This window comes from Amblyomma americanum, chromosome 10 (genome assembly GCF_052857255.1).
Source record: "Amblyomma americanum isolate KBUSLIRL-KWMA chromosome 10, ASM5285725v1, whole genome shotgun sequence".
Lineage (NCBI taxonomy): Eukaryota > Metazoa > Arthropoda > Arachnida > Ixodida > Ixodidae > Amblyomma > Amblyomma americanum.
Genome location: NC_135506.1, coordinates 66662773 through 66684835, shown reverse-complemented (window position 1 = coordinate 66684835; position 22063 = coordinate 66662773). Strand labels below are relative to the sequence as shown.

At 47.1% G+C, this 22063-nt stretch overlaps 1 protein-coding gene across 1 annotated transcript; it reads right to left on the bottom strand.

Moving 5' to 3' along the window:
* Positions 1–317: 317 nt before the first annotated feature.
* Positions 318–17246, bottom strand: LOC144108374 (uncharacterized). The gene is made up of 2 exons (XM_077641623.1): positions 17222–17246; positions 318–1313 (listed from the first exon to the last, which is right to left on the bottom strand). Exons 1-2 carry the CDS (start codon positions 17244–17246, stop codon positions 331–333), a joined length of 1008 nt encoding a protein of 335 aa, XP_077497749.1. The 3' UTR covers positions 318–330.
* Between the last annotated feature and the right edge of the window lie 4817 nt (positions 17247–22063).

Sequence of the window (22063 nt, the reverse complement as noted above, 5' to 3'; positions counted from 1 at the left end):
AGCACCCACTAAGACAGTACGACCATTCAGTCTGGTTTTAATCCATGCAGTTTCTAAATCATCAAACCCTTCTATAACTGAGAATACTATATTACTCTTAACCAGTATTGCAACACCGCCACCCCTCCTTTCACGGTCTTTTCGTACTATGGAGTAGTTTGGGGGAGCAACTTCACAGTATCTAATATCTTTATGTAGCCATGTCTCTGTGATTACCATAATATCGGGTTCATGTTCAAGGCATATACTTTCTATGGCGTCAACCTTGTTAAGCATGCTCCTAGCGTTCACATTTATAATTTTATAGCAGACCGTCTTATGATTGTTTAGTCACTCATTGCTAGTGCTAGTGGCAACCTGGCATTTGAACCGCTGCTTGGTCTCCTCGTTCCATGCGTATAAGGTATTCTTGACTTTTAACTTATCAAAAATTAACTTAGCTTTCACGCCGTTCTTTCGTTCATCGGCACAGGAGTTCCAAAGATTTTTTCGTATTTCCACAACCCTTTTAGAAAAATCTTCATTTACACTAAATTGAGTGCCTTTTAGGTTGAAACAGTTACTCATTATTTTCATCTTATCCCTAAAGTCAGTAAGTTTAATAATAATCGGACGGTCTCTACCTGGTTCCCTCTTTCCAAGTCGGTGAATCCTTTCAATAGTGTCCACCCTTTGTTTCAGAATTTTATCAAAGATGTCATTGTTTACTTTCTGTAGTAGGTCCTCTTCACTCTCTGATTCCTCCTCCTTGACTCCGCGTACAATCAAGTTATTGCGCCGCGAGCGGTTTTCTAACTCATCAAGTTTTCTCGAAACTGTTGTCATTTCTATTTCACATCTTTCAGCAAAAGTTTCTAGTTTCGAAAGCCTATCCCGAGACTCGTCAAAGGTTTGTAGCTTTTGTTCTATAGCAGACAGCCTGGATTGCATGTCCAGAATTCTTGCTTCAGACGATGTTTGGTTTTCCTGTATTTCGCTTAATTTGCTGAGGATTTCAGTTTGAGAAGCAATTACTTGTTGAATCATTTCCATTGTATCCGGGCCAGGATTTTCCTCAACATCACCGGATAATTTCAGCAACAGGCCTACAATTGAGATACAATCACTAAAGCAAACCAGCAATGTGCGTGGACACGGCAACACGATCAAAAAAAGGCAGTTGCTACGGCAGCAATATTTTCGTCCACCAACCTGCACAAATAGTGGCACATCAGTTGACATTGTCACCACGGGGTTGCCGTGTCCATTGCTGATGGAAGGCGCAGGCGTTCCTTTTATAGGCAAAATCCGGGCTGGAAGTGTGGATGACGTCGCTGTGCTCAAAGAGGGTGCGCAGAAGGTAGTATCCACGTGCCACGACAGCAGCTCGCAGTGTGAAAAATGTACGCCCCCCGCGCACGGCAGTCGAAAGGCATCGGCAGAAGCTGGGTGACGATTGAAGCCGCTGTCTGCGCTTACTGCACGGCCCAAGGCGATGGAAAAGAATCCGGTAAGTACCTGCACAAATAGTGGCACATCAGTTGACATTGTCACCACGGGGTTGCCGTGTCCACTTAGTTGACTCTCATGGGAATAAAATTCGGAACGTCGCTGACGGCTTTGCTCAACACTTTTCCTCCGTGTACAAATCTCCACGTTGCGATTCCGTATGCCTTCCAGCTGGCGCATCTAATTCCGTTCTTCTTGACGAGAAGTTAGTGAGAGTCTTAAGTGTTTGAAACCATCTTTGTCCCCTGGACCTGATGGCATTCCAGCCGCCATAATAAAAGCCTTCAATAGTACCTTCGTCCCTGTTTTAACCACGATATTTAATAACTGTTTGAAAAATTCTGCCTTTCCCCGCGTGTGGAAAACGGCGCGTGTTTTCCCTGTCTTCAAATCAGGAAACAAATCTGATGTTTCGAACTACCGCCCCATTTCTCTTCTTTGTGCAACCTCTAAGCTTTTTGAATTAGCTTTGCACAAAGTACTTTCCTTCCACCTCAAACATGTAATCATACATAATCAGCATGGTTTCATAAAAGGTCGTTCTACTACAACTAACCTTGTGACTTTTATGACGTACACATCAGCTGAAGTCCATCAGAGGAGTCAGGTAGACGCTGTGTACTGTGATTTGAGCAAAGCTTTCGACGTTGTTACTCACTCATTACTTCTTCAAAAGCTTCTGCTGCTTGAGATCGACGTTTCATTTGTAGCCCTCTTACGCAACTATCTTCTTGATCGGTCCTGCTTTGTCAGTGTAAATGGACAGACCTCATTTGTTTACACTCCAACCAGCGGAGTTCCTCAGGGCTCGGTATTAGGCCCGCTTCTGTTCTCTGTTTTTATCAATGACGTTTCCTCCGTGGTCAAAAACTCCTCGTTTCTCCTTTATGCGGACAATATAAAAATGTTCAAGGCAATACATACTCTTCATGATTGCTTGTCATTGCAATCGGACATATCCGCCTTCTCTGATTGGTGCTTGAAGAATGGGCTCACTCTCAATTCATCTAAAACCAAGGTTGTCTCATTTACGCGTAAAACGCACAGTCTTCTCTACTCTTATTCTGTGAATGGTAGGCCGCTGCCCAGGGTTGATGAAATTAATGACCTCGGCGTACTTTTCGACCGTAGCCTCAGCTTCTCCTCTCATACAAAACGCATTGCTCTACGGGCTATGCGTACACTCGGCTTCATCTGCAGGCTTTCGAGAGAGTTTCGATCCCAACTCCCTTTCTTAAAGCTCTACCTCTCCATATGCTTGCCGCTTTTGGAATATGCGTCTGTTGTTTGGAACGGCACTTGCCAGTCGAACTGTGAAAAATCGACAGAGTTCAGCTAAAGTTTTTACGCATTTTTCAACATCGGTTTTCTTGCAAAACTTCCAGCTCTCGTCCCAGACGGAGTAACTCACTGCAGCTTCCTTCTCTTAGCTGCCGTCGCGTGAGGGCAGATATAATTTTCTTGTACAAACTTCTTCATGGTCACATTCTATGCCCTCAGCTCCTAGCGCGTATCCTTTTGCGTGTACCGCGAAAGAGCATAAGAGAATTCAGACCATTCCAAGTTTCTGCGCTCCTGCACTCCCTCTCCCCTCTGGACAGAATGCAAAAGTTGTTTAATTCTCTTTGTCCTCACCTTGATATATTCGAAAATTCTCTCCCTTCCTTTATATTGAATGTCCGTGACGTTCCACTTTGAGCACTCTTTTTCTCATACATAACTTCCCCTTTCATGCATTTTGTCTTTACGACACTTGTGTTTGCACCGGTATTATATTGTTTTTTCTCTCCTTAATTGTACATCACGTGTACTTGTTTTCATTAATATTATTTCTTTAATACTGTGTACTCACGCCTGATTGTCTGTAACGCGTTCACTAATTACATTTCTTATTGTGTATGATTGTATTTCTAGCTTGTATTTCAGAGATCTCTTATTCGTTCATATTAGTATTGGCTTTATTCTTGTTTGTATTTTGATATATGCTGTACTTGGCTGTTATCGGTCGTTCTTGTGTTCATTCTCTTTGTTCATTGTTTTATTAGTTATTTATATGTCTGTTGCCTGTTCTAGCTGTTTTCATTTACCGCTGTTCTCGCTGTTTCCTTGTTTTCGCTTTTTTGCTTCATGCTTGCTGTCACGCCTAGTTTATGTGTCTTTTTTTCTATCGCCTTGACTGCTGCATTACCTCCCCTGAGTGTCTTCCTTTGTAGTGAAATAAATGTACATTTTGTGCGTGTGAATGGTGTACCAGCACCAAGACCTTTGGGTTGTTCCTGGGCACCGAAAAAATAAAGATTGATTATTATTATTATTATTATTATTATTATTATTATTATTATTATTATTATTATTATTATTATTATTATTATTATTATTATTATTATATTACCTCTCCCCCGCTGCAGTGGCTCAGTGGTTAGAGCGCTCGACTACTGATCCGGAGTTTCCGGGTTCGAACCGGACTGCAGCGGCTGCGTTTTTATGGAGGAAAAACGCTAAGGCGCCCGTGTGCTGGGCGATGTCAGTGCACGTTAAAGATCCTCAGGCGGTCGAAATTATTACGGAGCCCTTTACTGCGGCATCTCTTTCTTCCTTTCTTCTTTCGCTCCCTTCTTTATCCCTTCCCTTACGGCGCGGTTCAGGTGTCGAACGATATACGAGACAGATACTGCGCCATTTCCTTTTCCCTAAAACCAATTATTATTATTATTATTAATTACCTCTCCCATATCCTTTGTGTCCCTTCACCTTTTTCATTTCATTTCTCCATTCTGCCTGATATCCTTTATTTCCGCTGCCACAGCTCAGGTGCTTCAGTATCAATGGCAGATGCCGGGGCTAGCAAAATGTTATCCGTCCTTTATATTATTATTATTTTAATAAACAACTACTACTGCGCCCTTTCCTTTCATCAAAAACGGTTCTAATACCCGCCGCGGTGGCTCAGTGATGAGGGCGCTCGACTACTGATCCGGAGTTCCCGGGTTCGAGAGAACCGGCTCGGACGTGGCGTGGATCGGACGCTCGCGCGAACGCTCCTCGCTTCACCCATGCCCACCGCTGAATTCAGCGACGGTCAACACCGCTCTTGCCTGGATTTCGTCTTCGAAGCTCGGATAACGCCGTCGGACGCATCGGCAAGTCCCTTTTTGCCTGTTTCTGCGAGCTTTTCTGCGTTTCGGCTCTCGCCGGTACGCACGGCCCGCTAGGCCCACGCCAGGCCTAGCGACCCCGCTCTGACGGGGCTGTGCCGCATTATCTGAGTGGGATCTTCCTCCAACATTGGACATGGAAGTCACCGTGGAGGGGACTGACATTAGCCCCGAAGAAGTTTCGCACCAATATGGTTGGTTCACCGTCGGTGAATCGAAACGCTCCGGTCACGAACGCCAAAGGAATAACCCCGCGGCACACAATGGAACCGATCGCGCCCAGGGACAGGGCAGCATGCGGCACTCTGCCGACTCCTCTGCGAAAAAGCTTGGCCGACGACTTGCTCGACAATCGGTGGCGTCGAACCTACCTCGCCTACCCAAGGGCCTAACCAAGGTGATATTCCGGCCATCGGGCGGCCTCCGTATACTCGAGAGCTGTGGCCAACTCGGCATCTTTCAACTCATCCGGGACGCCGCGGGCCTCACCTTGGCAGAATCATCTGAAGACTGCATGCTACTCAACTTCAAGCAACACACCATACTGGTGGCCACCCATTCCGCGGTACGAGTGGAACGCTACTTAAACATCAAGGAGCTCATCTACGGCGCGAAGAAGATCGCCATCACCTCGTATGTCGCCACGCCGGATGGCAGTGGTAAAGGAGTGATCCAAGGCGTCCCGAAACATCTATCGGACGCAGACATCCTTGCGAACCTTCAGCATCCAAGGAATCCTCCAATATGTGGAGTCCGGCGCATGGGTGCGCAGTCGCAGACGGTCCTCATTCTCTTCAACGGTGAGCGAGTTCCCCGTTGGATCAGCTTCGGTGGTGGCATGATTCGCTGCTGCCTCTACAAAAAAAAAAATACGAAGTGTGTTCTTTGTGCGGACAACTCGGACATCGCAGAGACGTTTGCCCGGACCCGAAAAACGCTCGCTGCCGCGGATGCGGCGTGGCCAATCCTCCTGAGACACATAGCTGCGAGCCTGAGTGTGCCTTGTGCGGTAAGGGCCATGAACTGGGCAGCAACAAATGCCGCGAAATCTGCCGCACTCCATACATTGTCAGCAAACGCCGCTGGGAACAGGAACGCCCACATCTGACCCAGCATAGCCAAGAGTCGCCGCAGTCTAAAGAGCGACGCAGCCGCTCCAAAAGCAGGGGACGAACAAATTATAGACATCGATCCAGCTCCTTTCCACGACTGGAACCGAGAGGCCGGTCCGCCTCCAAATCCAGGACTCCTTCACACCAGCCACGGAACCCCGGTTTGAACCAGGACGCCGTCGGCCCGCAAAAGGTAGGCTGGGCAGATAAAGCCTCCCAGAAATCTAACTCCAACCCCTCTGAGCTAGCAGACCTGAAAGTGCTGGTAGGGAAATTACTTCGTGAGGTCGAGGACCTAAAGAAAGAAAATGCCGCTCTAAAACAGCAACAAATGCAGGCTGGGTCACCGCCTACGACCGATGGCGCCAATAAACCTACCCCCTCTACCTCCGCCGGAGCGGACATGCATGCTGAATCAACGCGGGCACCCCCGCCTAAGCGAAAAGCAGGCGATTCCCTGTCCGAAGGCCAAACACTAGCCGACACCATTCACAAAATTGAAGAAGCGCAAACGCAGACTAACAGCACCCTCATTCAAGTGCAGCTTACAATGACTTCCATCATGGAAGAATTATGCAGACACCGGCAGGAATTAATTAACTTAGGCAGCTGGCAGCAGGAAGCAGAGAGCAGGCTCCTTCCTCACAAAATTCGCAAACCCGCTTCTTCTGAAGCGGTATCCGACTAGCAACAACATGGCGCCACAACCCAATTACACCATCTGGCAGTGGAACTGCCGAGGATTTAGCCGCAAACGAGCTGTACTCCAACAATTCCTCAACAATAGGGACGGACCGGACTTAATCGCACTACAAGAGACACAAACTAATAGCAAGCTAGCTGGGTATCAATCCTTTTCATCGGGGGGTGGAACGCTTGGAGTCACGACTCTTGTCAAACGAAATATTGCGGTAGTACAGCACGATACCCCAGTCACAAATGTCACACACGTGCTAGTCGAATTAATTCCGCCTAGGAGACCCGACCACAGTCTGTTTGTGCTGAATGTCTATAGCAGCCCAAAGTTACGGAAAGCAAGCTTCGGCCCGCTTTTTCAGGCGACCCTGAAGCTCGCAGGCAATCACCCCGTCATTTTCACGGGAGACTAATGCCCAACACCCGGCTTGGGGTTACGCACAGGAGGACATTAAAGGTAGAAAACTGTGGCTCACCGCACAACAGTGTGGGTTAACTCTTCTTACAGATCCACTAGTCCCCACCCGCTGCGGTAACAGTGTTTCCAGGGATACGTCTCCCGATCTGACTTTTGCTAAAAATTCGGGCACTCCAACATGGATAAACACTCAACAAAATTTCGGCAGCGATCACTACATATTGGAAATAGTGACCTCAACTGGCCCCAAACGTCGTAGCGCTCGAGCCCCCACCCTTGTCGATTGGGACACGTTCCGCGCTGAAAGAGCCGCCCGAGAAGATGATACCCCCGAAATACTAGACATAGATATCTGGGCACAGGATCTTTGTCAAGATGCCAAAGCAGTCACCCATACGTTAGACCAGGCTGACCACCTGGAGATTGCGGACAGCCGGCTTCTTCACCTATGGGAGGCAAAGAGTGGACTCGAGAACCGACTCAAACGACAGCGGTGGAACCGCAATCTGCGCAGAAGAATAGCTAGGCTAAACAAGGAGATCGAGGATCATGCAGCTAAACTTACTCAACAAAACTGGGATGACATATGCAACCAAATGGATCGCAATATGGGAGTCTCTAAGACTTGGCACTTGCTCCGTCATCTACTTGACCCTACAGGTAGCAGAACCACCCAGAGGCAGAACCTGCAGAAGCTTGTGCATGAGTATGCAGGCCCACCAGAGGACCTTTTCCTTGAACTTAAAGATAGATATATTGGAAATGCTCCTATCCAAGCCTTCCCAGATTATGCTGGTCCGGAAAACACGCAGCTCGACTCCCCCATTACTGTGGATGAGGCTAGGGCAGAGATTGCCAGGCTAAACTGCAAATCCGCCACTGGCCCCGATGCAGTATCCAACAAGATCATCCGCAACCTGGATGAAGTGTCGCTACAATCACTAACTGAGTATATGCAGAAATGTTGGTCGGAGGGCTCCATCAAACAAATATGGAAAACGGCAGAGATCATTCTCATCCCAAAGCCAGGGAAGGCACTCAGCCTTGAGAACCTCAGGCCGATTTCGCTCATGTCTTGTGTAGGTAAGCTCATGGAGCACGTAGTTCATACCCGCCTCAACCGGTTTATGGAGGAGAACGAGCTGTACCCTCCAACCATGATTGGATTTCGACCAAAACTTTCTACGCAGGATGTAATGCTTCAGCTCAAGCATCAGATTATTGAGGCAAAAACGCGGGACACCAGAATAATTCTTGGACTTGACCTGGAAAAGGCCTTTGACAATGTCAGACATGATGCGATCTTGGAGAACCTTCATGAACTCGGGGTGGGAGCCCGCACCTTCAACTATATCCGCGACTTTCTTTCAGGTAGAAAGGCGCATTTTCAAGTAGGAGGTCTCCACTCGCATGACTTTCCCCTCGGCAACAAGGGCACCCCGCAGGGATCGGTCCTATCACCATTTCTCTTCAACGTTGCAATGTTGAAACTTCCACACCTATTAGCGCAGGTCCCGCAACTCCACCACAGCCTCTATGCTGACGATATCACCTTGTGGACCGCCGAGGGCAATGATGCCGAAATCGAGGAGAGACTACAGCATGCAATAGATATCGTGGGGAACTATGTAGACCCTAGGGGGCTGCGGTGCTCTCCAGCCAAATCTGAATTTCTCATATTCCGCAACATCAGATCCCTTGCGCAAACCCCACCGGCCATCGAACTCAGTATTCGCGGAGTCCCCATTCCTCGAGTGCCCAAAATTAAAATCTTGGGCCTAATTCTACAAGAACACGGCTTCAATGGTGACGTAATTCGGAAGCTTCAGGGAACCTCGCAGTAAATTATGCGACTCATTCGCCGCATTAGTAACCGCCACTCGGGCTTGAAGGAAAGCAATACTCTCCGTTTAGTACAAGCCTTTGTGATAAGCCGCATAGCTTACGTATGCCCTTACCTACATCTCAAGTCAGCTGAAAAAGAAAAAGTGGAGGCCATAATCAGAAAATGCGTCAAACAGGCAGTTGGGCTACCCATGCACACAGCGACTGAGAAAGTGTTAGGTCTCGGTCTTCATAACACCCTAAGCGAGATTATTGAAGCGGTAACCGTCTCGCAGTACGAACGACTATCGGCCACACCAACTGGCAGACACATTCTGTCCACACTAGGCATAACATACGAACGACAAGGCGGACCCACAACTGACCTTCCCAAACATATATATGCCAGCTTCTGGTCATTCCTCCACTACCTCGGAACATGCACCCAGATTTCCACGCTGAACGTCGTACAGAGAGAGCCAAATCATTAGGCAAACGCTTTCTTAATGATACCTCTGTGGTATATGTAGATGCGGCAGATTCTTCGGCTGACAAGATGGTAGCTGTGGTCACCACGGAACGTGGTACACTCATAACTGGGGGCACTATACGCACTCAGCACACACATGTTGTAGAAGAAACAGCCATTGCTCTAGCCATTGTGGGACCCTCGGCAGAAACCATTGTCAGCGACTCAAAATTGGCTATACGTAACTACACGTTTGGAAGAATCTCCCCACAAGCAGCACGGACTCTGCTAAATTATCAGCCCACGCGGCGCATTCGCCTAATCTGGACGCCTGCTCATGCTTCCCTTGCTGGTAATGAGGCGGCTCATAACCTAGCTCGAGAACTGTCCCGCCGAGCTGGGTCGTGCAGCCCACCCGCACTATACTCTGGCAAGGACAGGTTGTTTTCTTACAGAGAAATCCTGCAGCACTACAGGCATGCAAGACTCAGATTCCCCCCAGCAGATAAAACGCTCTCCAAGCAACAGGCCAAAGCCTGGCGTAAACTTCAAACTAACACCTATCCAAATCCCCAATTGTGTAGCTTCTATTCGGAAGGACTCTACTCAAACAAATGCAAAAATTGTGATGCGAAAGCCGATCTAAATCATATGATCTGGAACTGCCCGCAGTCCCTACCAGCGAGTCACTTCATTACCGACTCTGCTCATTGGGAGGCTCTATTGCTCAGCCCCGACCCGGGGATACAGATCAAGCTCCTCCAGCTGGCTGAAGAAGCCGCCGCTGCCCAAGGGATAGCGGCCGCCGTTTAAGCGGGGGGCGACTTCGTGTCGCTCCTCTATATCCGCTGGAAATAAAGTTTCACAACCAACCAACCAATCCCGGGTTCGAACCCGACCGCGGCGGCTGCGTTTTTATGGAGGAAAAACGCTAAGGCACCCGTGTGCCGTGCGATGTCAGTGCACGTTAAAGATCCCCAGGTAGTCGAAATTATTCCGGAGCCCTCCACTACGGCACATCTTTCTTATTCCACTCCCTCCTTTATCCCTTCCCTTACGGCGCGGTTCAGGTGTCCAACGATATACGGGACAGATGCTGCGCCATTTCCTTTCCCCAAAAAAACAATTATTATTATTATCCTCAAAAAACATTCTTTCGCGGGGTTGAGGTGACCGCCGAGTCGTCAAGCTCCAGAGCTACTGCGCCCTTTCCTTTCGTCAAAACGTTTCCTTTCCTCAAAACTCATGCTTTTGCATTCCTCCACGTAAGCAGACCTAAGTGCCCTCAGAATTTTTCGGAGCCTCCAAATAGGCATCTCTTTCTCTCTTTCTTATTTCACTCCCGCCTTCCTCCCTTCTCTGGCGGCGTGGTTGAGGTGTCCACCGAAAAGCGAGAGTCTGTACTTGTCATTTCCTCGAAAACCAATTTTGCTTTCCATTTTCGTTGCTCTCTTGACTAAGAGACAGGCTGAAAATTCTGGCCGTTGTCCTTGCAATACTTGCTACCTTTTCTGATAAATGTCTCGTGATATGCAAACATCAACTTGTAGACTGTCGCAGGACGTGAGATGCAGAAACATTACAACATTTGATTAACCTCCCACGACGCTTTGAAAAAAGAAAATCAAGGCTTCTATTTCAAACAGCAGTGCATCCACGAATGTTCGATATAGTAGCGTTAAGTGCACAATGGCCTGTAGTGCTTGTCGCAGTTAGCAGTCGCTGTACGTGATGCCTACCGTAGTCTTGTAGAAAGCGTTCCGTTCTTGTGTCGCCTATAAAACATTACTTGAGTACGCTTCTACATAAAAGATAAGAAAATGCTGGAAATGGTTCAAAGACGTGCAGTTCGTTTTATATTCAATAAATGTGGGGCTACGCATTCTATTTAAAAGGCCCTCGCAGGCAATAACATGCGAACTCTTGAATTCAGAAGGAAAACTGCACGACTTAAGTTTTATTTTTAATTTACGAAAAGTGCCAAAATCTTAACTCAAACACTTATATTATGCCGTTTCTATCGCGTTCATCCAGGCATTGTCACGTCCACAATTTGCTCTATTATGCCGCGCGGACTAATTTGTTCGCCTTCATTCTTTCCGCGAACAATAACCGAGTGTGATGATCTGCCTACAAAAGTTTTCTTCAGAAAATTTTCAGTGTGCTTTAACCACTGTGTTTCAGTCTTGAAGTACGCTTGAGGTTTCGTTGTGATGTAGATAACTGTGATTATTTTGCGCAGCGGCAGTTCCGTATTCGACATTTTACTGTGTTTATCGTTTTTGTTCGTAAGCCTTTGCTACGAATGTACAATCCTATCATAATTCTGTTCTGTTGATGTATTTTTTGTTCTCTTAACAAGCACTTGTGCATGCCATTTTTAGTGCCTGCTTCTTTTGAACCAAGTTCACGTTACATGCATGCTTCTGTAAGCACTGCTATGTTAAAAACTGTATCTGTATGCTCGCACCTGCTTGGTCTTCAGAGACTGCAGTATCTACTAAATAAAAATAAATATCTGACCAACAAGCCCAAATCGCCACTCTTATGGGCTCGTACAGTACACGGGTGTCTTTCTACCTTCGCCTCCATCGAAACCAGGATGTCGAATCGAAGCCGAGCTTGAACCCAAAACCGAACCGAAGCCGCATTTTTTTACCATCGTGGCACTGAAACCTGAACCGTAACGATTCAAAGGAACCGTTCCGAACCGTTTCGGAACTCGATTCAGCCCCACTTTTTTTGCAACCTGGCATATTTTTTTCCTTTTTGCAGACAAAATTATTTGTGCTAGCGCGTTAATTCCTCACTGAAAGTTGTATGCGCTGGGCAGTGCAAAAGTGGCAACCGTGTATCCATCAACAAAATTGGAGGAAGTCCGGTGCCTAGAAAGAAGCCTAACTAGCGTTTCTGTAGGGCGTTTTCGGCAATTTTAAAGCATTGTGCGCCAGATTGATGTGAAATCGCGAGTTTATTAGAGTGTGGATTAGAGTTATAACAGGTAGCACTGCTCTAAATCATAGAGCACCGAGTCAAAATAGCTTCTCTTTCGTTGCATCGTGCACCATACAGTTACGGGTTGGAATTTTCGGCTTTTATTTTTCGAAAATTCGGCGGACTTTTTTTTTGTGTTTATCTCATAATGCAACTTTCGGTTCTTTAAGGCGTCTTTATTTACTCATGACAGGCTTGGACGGAAATTGTAGGCGGAAGCTGTAGACGGAAGTTTGTGGACGGAAATTGTAGGCACGAACTGTGAATCATGAGTTGTATGGTAAATAAAATAAAATTTGAAAGTTTTTTATGCAACAGTTTCTAAGAAGCATATATGTAATGAAACAGAAACAAAACAAAACCCAAATATGAAATAGAACTAAAAACAAAATGAAAATAAATGTAAAATTACGAAAACAGAGAACGAAAAATTAAAAAACAACAAAAATAAAATACAAAAATGAAACAAAAATAAGGGCAAAAATAAAAAAAACGAAAAATGGAAGGGAAAAGCGAGGATAAAGAAAGACTCGCATTTCCGCTCTTAAGCAGATTGAAGTGCAAGCCTGTAATTTTTTCGGCGAATATTGTATTGGACGAAAAAATTACTGATTTTTTCGGTGATTTAATGTGGCAATTAATTCTGTGTAGTCAAAAGTAACCTAGGGTCCATCTTGGCATTTTTGTCAGCATTAGCAATTCGTTTGCCAGTAATTTTCTACTCGGAGGTGTGCTTGTAGAAGGAATTGATCGTATTTAAAAAATAAATGCCAATGAGATGGCCGGCAGTCAAGAACGCATATGGATTTACTTCTAAGAACTAGTCTTGGAAACTTTCTTTCGGTTGTCGCTCTGGCTGAGCGAGAGGGCGGGTCTGCGTGTTGATGGCAGCGATGAAACTGTGGCTGAATCGTTGCGCAAGCCAGGATATGAAACTTTTCATGAAGACCATGCACAGTTTCGTGTCACCGTCCCACATGCAGAAGATATAAACCAGCCTACTTAATCCACTAACTGCTCTAAGAGGGGCATGATAGTGAACATAGAGTGCCTCGCTAGCTGGCGGTGCGGTGGCTCAGTAGTTAGGGCGCTCGACTACTGATCCGGAGTTCCCGGGTTCGAACCCGGCCGCGGCGGCTGCGCCTTTATGGAGGAAAAACGCTAAGGCGCCCGTGTGCTGTGCGATGTCAGTGCGCGTTAAAGATCCCCAGGTGGTCGAAATTTTTTCGGAGCTCTCCACTACGGCAACTCTTTCATCCTTTCTTCTTTCACTCCCTCGTTTATCCCTTCCCTTACGGCGCGGTCCAGGTGTCAACGATATATGAGGCAGATACTGCGCCATTCCCTTTCCCCCCCAAAATTATTATTAATATTATTATTAATATTATTATTATTATTATTATTATTATTATTATTATTATTATTATTATTATTATTATTATAAGCAGGCGGGGAGAAGGTGGTGCTTCCAGGAATGCAGAAGAGTGTAAACAACCGAAAAATCTCACAAATCGCACAACTTCGTGGCTTATCCAACAATGCCACCGTCTCATCGCTCCCCTGTCTTCCTTACTTCGTTAATTTTCAACTTAGAGTGTAACTCGTATTGAACAGCCGGCCTTGCAAGGAAAGAATACTGCCCTTTTTCACTTAAAACCGAATTTCAAAAACTAAATTCGGCGTACTTTTATCGGTCTTTTTCAGTTGAAACCGAAAAGCCCAACTCCTAAATATACAGTATATGTGAGATATAAACGCAACGATCCTATTACGTTAGGTAACATTTAATTTCGTATGCGTTCGTTGTCTCAGACAGCAGGTACTAAATAAAAATAAACCCAAAATGACTCAATATGGTGCTCGGCTGCTAATCCCAAAACAGCAGGTTCGATCCCGTGCTCGGGGGGGGGGGGGACATTTATTGCCAAATACCGAGGGGGAAAACCCCCTAAAGGCTGTTGTACGATCGTTTCGGAGCGCCTTCCGCCACGTCCGCTTCGCGAGCGGTCTGCCAGTTTTCGGCCGCCAGGCGGACGTGAGGCGGAAAGGTGTTGTACGATCACTTCGGCGCTTGCGAGCGAGGCGGATTTTTCCCAGCATGCCGATTGGCGCGTCCGGCATATCCGTCTGTCCAATAGCCTTCTCCGGCTGATGGCAACCTAGCCGGCGTGAGCGCACCGCCAGCATCGCTCCACGCGCCGAAACGGGCTCCCGCATCCCAAGGGACAGATCGGTATGCGCCCAACTACCTTCTCCCTTGCCTCCTTTCCTGCCCCCTCTCCAAACCCCGATATCCCTCCACACTGCGCTCCCCCCCCCTTCCCTACCTACTTCCCGTACGAGCGCCCCCCCCCCCCCAAATAATAACCTCTTTTCGTGGTCACGTGGTACTTTTTTCCGTTCCTCGGCCTGCACCAAGGCTTAGTAGGCTGCGCTTCGGCATCGCCATGGTGTGCGTGTTGAAGCTCGAAATAAACACTTCGTGACACCGCCATTGCACTGCACAGGTCTTGCGTCGGTTTGCAGAGCCTCAGCAGGAATTACAAACGCATGCAAAAACCACAAACAGCTCGAAATAAACACTTCGTGACACCGCCACTGCACAGGTCTTGCATCGGTTTGAAGAGGCGCTCTGTCAACTCCGTCAACGTAGATGATTACAGAATTCAACTAGCGGAACTATCGCTCGACACTGCTGAACGCGGCGAAGTTTGCAGTCGCTCTGAACACTGGTAATATCAAGATGTGGCCAACATAACACGCTTTGCGACATCGCTGCCACTGCCCAGGCCGCGCTCCCCAGTTCAGTCGACTGATGGCCATCTTGCCCCGGCAGGGCAGAACCGAGGCGGAGGGAGGAGTAGCTCGGACGTCACTGACGTCACGGGAAAAGCAGCCAATAGCTGCACTCCGGTCGTCGGCCGGATGCGCTCGTCCGCCAGAAAGTTGAAGTTGACCAACTTTCCATCCGTTCGCCGAACGAGGCGGATCCGCCAGGCCCGCTCGCGAAGCGGACGTGGCGGAAGGAGCTCCTAACATAGAACGAGGCAACCCTTAGGGGGCTGTCATTACAGGGCAAAGGACAGCCCTTGGAGGGCTATCCGCTTCAGGGCGTCGGTAATTATCCAGCGCTGGTCAGCAGCCGCGGAGCTGGCCAGGAGAGTCTCCCAGTATGACTCCGCCGGGGTGGGGGATGGAGGGGGGGGGGGGGGGGGCATTTCGATCGCGTAGAAACGCAAAAACGCGCGTGTGCTGTGCGATGTCAGCGCACGTTGAAGGTCCCCAGGTGGTCGAAATTATTCCCGAGCCCCCCACTACAGCGTTCCAGATAGCCCCCGTGTCGCTTCTACAGGTTAAACCCACCCGAGAGAAGCGGGTTCGATGCTGGCTGCGGCTGTCGAATTTAGATGGAGGCGAAACTCTAGAGGCCCGTGTACTGCGCGATGTCAGTGCACGTTAAAGAACCCCAGGTGGCGAAATTTCCGGAGCTCTTCACTGCGGCGCCCCTCATAGCCTGAGTCACTTTGGGACGTTAAACCCACCATAAACCTTGGCACGCTCTATTTGCATATTAGAACAACCCTTCGGGACGTTATACCAACATAAACAATGAACAAACTAATATTACTACTGTTACTACGAATAAAGAATGCATGAACTGGTGCGGATTTCTTTTATTTTTCATAATCTGAACATTCTGAGCGCGAAGGAAATACCCAGGTTAGAGAATGGGTACGAAAACGCCCGTGTACTAAACAGGTACACGTAAAGGAACACTTTCCGTAGAACTCCACTGCGGAAATAGAGCATTCAATAATAGTACTACAAAATACAACCAGTAATGCTCTAACTATAAAATAAAAGGATAATACTCTAATTAAAATAACAAGCAATGTAAAATAAAAACAAAGGGTAACGGAAAAATAAAGTAATAAATGCAAAGTAAAAGCTACGTGGCAACTATATTGTTTAATTCAATAGTTGCGTTTGACGTGTTGTATCACGCGCTACAAAGTTAGGGCGCGTTCATGTACTTGTGAAGCTTCCGTTATGTATACACCTGGGGAGGTGCTTTATGAGAGTAAAGTGGTGGGCGGGTGGGATCTCTGGCCTTTGGTGTGTTGTTTTGCATTATTGTCATGATGTATATGTGCCATCTTTTGATAGGCTAACAACAACAACAACAATAAGTGGAAAGGTGGGCTGTAGCAGCGGCAGAGATACCTAAAAAAATGGCAGAGCTTACTCAGAGTTAAGGATAAAGTGCGATAGTTCGAACCGGAGACCACCGCCTGTGCTGAACGGTCGTTCTGCCCACGCGATGTCGGTTACTAGTGACGCCGACCGCTTTTCGATCGAACCAGCTGTATACGCTGTCGGTTAAAATGATAGACACTTTTTCTATCCTTTGCTTGATTTAGATGACTGCTGACTTCCTTCATTTGAAAAAAAGGCGCTGTTGTGATACAGGGCAGGAAACGCCAAAAAAAAAAATGAAAGGCGGATTCCGCTGCAACCAGCTAGTCTCACTAGGGGACTTAGATTGCGTCGATATTTTTTTTTCACTGTTTCGAATCTTTCAGGATAGGCCGTTGCCCTAATTAATATGCTCCACTGATCACGAAGTCCATGGTAACCTCGACGTCATCACTGACGTCACCAGTTTGAATCGAGCTGCAGAAAAAAGCAATGAAAAAATCCTTCACTGCCGACCAAACTTTAATCAGAGCCACAAAAAGCGAAACAATAAGTTTTTCCCCAAAAAAAAGCAAAGAGGGTCAAACTGTAAATCCTTCACTGCCGACCAAACGTTAATCAGAGCCACAAAAAGCGAAACAATCAGTTTTTCAAAAAAAAAAAAGCACAGAGGATCGAACTGCGCCCTCTGCATCCCTTGTTTGGGCCGGCGGAGAGTTCGCTCTCGAAAACTGTGCCACCAGTGGTCACGTGGTATATATGGGCTTGGAAATGACTGCATTCAATTGGACAATAGAGCGGGGTATGGCGCAGCTAATGCAGTAGAATTCCAGCACGGATGTACAGTACAGCCACAGTTGCCACTTACGTACGCGGGGAGGCTGGAAAGTCATGTGGATTTTGTTTCCTTTCCTTCTCTCTCTCTTTTTGTCCTATTAGCTCCAGACAAGCGCCAATCTGACCTCGTAAGCCAGAAACCTGAATGGGAGTCATTTGCGCCATCATGCCTTAAAACTTCATTTGCTCTTTCATCCCCGCTTTCGCTGCTCCTGCTCGCGGTTTGGAAAGTTTTTTTTTTTGTGTGTGTGTGTAAGCGTCCGGCCACGTTTCCGTTGCACGCGCATTCATATTCAGCGAGTCTGTATTTCAAATCTTGATCGATGGTTAGGGACCTACTTTTGAAACACCTGTGAGACCCGAAAATAGAGATGTATAATTAGAACGTAAACGGTAATGGCCCCCTCATAGCAAAGAAACCGAAAATTTGCGCGCGCAAAAAAGGCGCAGGAGCACGTCCGTGGAACACACTCGAAAATAAATCATAAATGTAGTGTTTTCGGGATGCGGTCACTGTTTTTTGATGCTATTGTGAGACTGTGAACCAAGCGAGCTCTTTATTCCCGCTAGCAAATATGGCGGCCACTCCTCAAAAGACTAAGATGCGAGATGATGATGAATATTCACATATTAACACGAGGGTCACGCACTGTACTCACACTATATATTTTAGCCGTTGCCAGTTTTACTGTTTTTTTTTACTTCCTTTTGCATCGTGGTCCCGGCGCAGGGGCGATGGAAATAGATGCCGCGCCATATATGGCGCGGCATCTACTTCCAGTATACTGGCGGCTGACAGAAAATGTTGAAAATTGCTGCTGCTTTGTTTTTAAGAGTGAGGTACAGCCATCGTCAAGGGCTTAAAGCCGGTGGTAGCTGCTGATAAAGAGCGCTGGGGAGGTCAGCTAGCCATTTTAGAACTGCAAAGCCCTGAAGGATATCATGCGTGCCCTCGAGAGATACGAAGGGCTGACGGTACTATATACGAGTTATCCGAAATGTTCAGACGCAAGCATGGTGACGTGTGAGCTTCCGACCCGCGTCACAAGTTCTGTCCTAACAAATATTCTTAAATGAAAAAAAAAACTTCATTCTGGCATATTAAGCTCGGACCTTAAACGCTGGCACTGTTATTACTGTGTTATTCGGTCCATAAAACTGTGTTGCTTTGTATCGCATTGTGTTCCATAGTATGGTATGGTGTATTTTATTGCAATTGCGCTCGCTCTGTACCCCGTCTTGTGTGCAATTTTTCGCGCAGCTCTACCATGTTTTAAAAATTACACCAACTAATCATACAACATGCCCTGCTCAAATATTGCAGTGTACTGTACAGTGTTGTATTGCAGTTTATTGTATCACATCGTTGCAATTTATCGGTTTAGGTTGATGGGCACCGAGCCGTGCCACCCTGACCTGGGAGCATCTAGAAAGTGAAAGGCAGTTTGGAGTGCCAGTTGAATGTGCCAGCAATTGCCACAAACGGTGTTTTATAGAGATGAATTCTTCCCGAAGAGACCACACATGTTCGAACAGCTATTCGTACAGACAGTAATACACCGATCTGTGCAAAAAGGCAACATCAGGTCGTCTCCAGGAGGACGAGAATGCAGTAATATCAGAGTTATGACTCCGCAGAAATTGAAGATACACTAGCAGAGCTCGCACAGTGGGTGTTAATTACTCCGCACGACCTGACTCCTGGACGGGCGAGGCTGAGCAATGGGTATTCTGCGGACTGCACGGATTAACCAGCGCGGCAAAGCCCACGCAAAGCTACAACTAGATACACTTGTCAGCAGCGACGCAGAGGCGTGCCGGAAAAACAGAAACCTCCCACGCCTCACTAGGGCCTGTCTGCCTGCGCAGCGGTTGTGTCTGCGCCGCCGTGGTTTCTAGCCTAAATAGAACGGCTCTTCACAGCGCAGCGTTGCGTTTTAAGTCGGGCATCCAGAACCCCCCCCCCCCCCCCCCCTCTTGTTCTACTTTCTTTTTCTATCATTTCGCTCCGTCCAGGTGAGGAGAGCTGTGAAGCAAGCGCTGCCCGGCAGCCCGCCTACTACAAATAAAAAAAGAGATGAGAAAAATGCGGAAAAGGGCGAAAGACTGGACCATGCAGTTTGTGTGGGCAGAGCAAGCCTCGGTGCCCAGTGGGAGGTGCACAGGCAACGAGAGGCAGTGTGAAGAAGACTACGTCACACGCGTTATTTTTTCTTTTTTGCTTGGCAACAGCGTCCATGAGCTCGCCATCCGATTTGGACGGGTCACGCAGCAGCTCTGGCTATAATCTGTTTCTCTTTGATCTTCAAATTTCCTCCGCTTTTTTTCGTTTCTTCTTAACTGCAAAATACTTATAAGGCCGACCGGTACAGAATGCGACCGTATCTAGTGACCGTGCGTAGCAAAGATTCATTTCCCGTTTTTTCTTTCTTCCTTTTATTCATTATCGGCAGCCGCTGCGGGTGACCTCTCGCCTGTCGACCATGACGTCACCGGAATCTGCTGCTGGTGACGTCAGGGTTTGTAGCCAATATGCAACGTCGCTCACAGCCGGGCTGACCAATGGTGAATAGGCAAAAGAGAAGAATGGAAAGAGAATCTTCGCGAAATGCGGTTCCAGGAAGACGCAAAGATTCAAGAACAAGAAGGGGTTAGAATTCAGGGTAATCAGGGTTGAAAGAAGAACTTTGCAAAAGATTCGGTCAGTGTCCCTGAGTAATATCACGGTGCAGGAGACGAGTACGGGAAGGGAGGCGGCCATGAGAAAGCTTAGATTTTCTCGTCCTCGACCCATGGCGATACAGAGTCGAAATCAGCTCTGTAACAACTAGAGCGTGATTTGTCCTTTAAAAAGTCGATCCAGAGTACACTGCGATTTGTGCGGCAAATATACACAGTCGCGGAGATACTGTGCGCTTTATCTGGGTATCATTCGCACACAGGCGTCCTTAACAACAGGGTTGCTGCTGCTGGGGTGCTAGCTGCTGAGTCTGCAAAGGAAACTCCCGATGAACTCAATAGACACTTTACAGAAAAAGTGGGAAACCATTTAAGAACACTGTGGTCTCAGCCCCACCAGTCCTGTGTGATTAAGAGGCGGAAGAGAGCAGACGCTACGTACAGCCTTTGTCAAAAGTATACAGCCCAAAGGGTCTGCTTCTGAGGCCTGCAGCGCGGTTCCTCTTGCATACTGAAGGACTCTAATTTCACGAAGGCGGGAAAAACTTAAGCCCTCAAACCTCTCAAGCTTAAGACAATCAAATTGTGCTAAACAGGCCCGCTACAGGAAGCAAACCTTTTGGGATGTATATTTTTGACAAAGACTGTACGTTATGATATCGCATTCGCAAGGACTCTGCTCGTATTCAGGCGTGGATGTTCAAGGCGCCGTCAAGGCGATTTTGCGCATGCGCATTGGCTACGGGCGCTCCCGGTACTCGCGTACCGGCAAAGGTAACACCGTACACTGTATGTTAAAGACATCTAAAAACTCGAAGGGCGTTATTGTTCTGCGCATGCCCGCTGTCGCCCAGTTGTTCCCCTATGCCACAAATTGATAGAATGCTCCTATTCTGAAACTCCGTAATGACGGTTGAGTGTGCCCTTGTCGATGCTATTGTGTACAGCACATACCTTCGTTGTACAGTTGCGAGATTCAGCATAGCTATGGCGCCACCTTGATCTGCCTGGACTAGAACACACCATGTGCACTCTAATATTCGTTAATGTCATCAAGAGCTTCAATTCATGACAAATCTAAACTTCGTGCGAACAAGCAGCATAGAGTTTAAAAATCTTGACTGTTTCTCAAAACACGGACACTTAACAGCTGGGCGCACCACCCCAGCTGTTATGTGCGAAGTGTTGTGCGTGTGTGTTTTTATTTGATTTTATTGTTCTCATTCACTATACACGCGCACAACCTGGACAACTTTATTTTGACTCTTTGTAAATGGTGTATATATGACCACTCCCTGTGTCCTTTCTTGCTGTCCCCTCACCTCTTTCATTTCTCTTCTTCATACTGCCTTCTATCATTTACTTCCGCTGTCCCAGCTCAGGTGCCGCCTCCACAGTGATGGCAGATGCCGGGGTGAGCAAACATCTTTTAACTTCCTTTTTATTATATTTTTTATCAATAAATTCTTACTACTACTACGCACTACCTTCGGCTCCTAAAGGAACAAGCCAGAGACATAAAGGCGAAAAAATAGGCGAGTCTAAGGCGACACATTCAATTTCAGGGAATGACATAATAAGGTGTAATAAAACAAGTACACCAGCAACAGCGAACCTATTGCAGGATTATCCATGCTACGCTTAATTTACCCTATTGCATCAAACGCATTACAGTATCCTTTTACGTAATATGGTACCTTTCCCGATTTTTTAGTAGCGTTTCTCTAAAGGGAGTTCCCCGTAGAAACCTAAGAACTCTTTCAGTTTATCTTTTACAGCGACAGCTGTTGAGGGCATGTTCCCTGTTTCTCGACGCCGTTGGCGTCGTAACACCATGCCCCACTGATTGGTCAGCGCGCGGCAGCGGCGTTACGCGTGATATCACTGCCACCTAGAGCACTGATCGGTTCCCACATACTGTCGTCTCTAAAACACGCCATGGCAACGCACCATGCTGAGTAGTCGAACTCAGTGACGCCTCGAGTGACAGCTAGTGACGTTCCACGCACTTTGCCTGGGAAGAGAAAAACAAATAAATTATATATACACCTCTGCAAATAACTGTCGCTGGATATCGCGTTATAAATTGGCAGTTGTACTGTAAATGTTTTTCACATCCATCTAATACTACTTCCTCTTGTTGTCTTTCTTCCAAACGCATCTGAACAACTTGGATTACCTACAATCTTGCCTG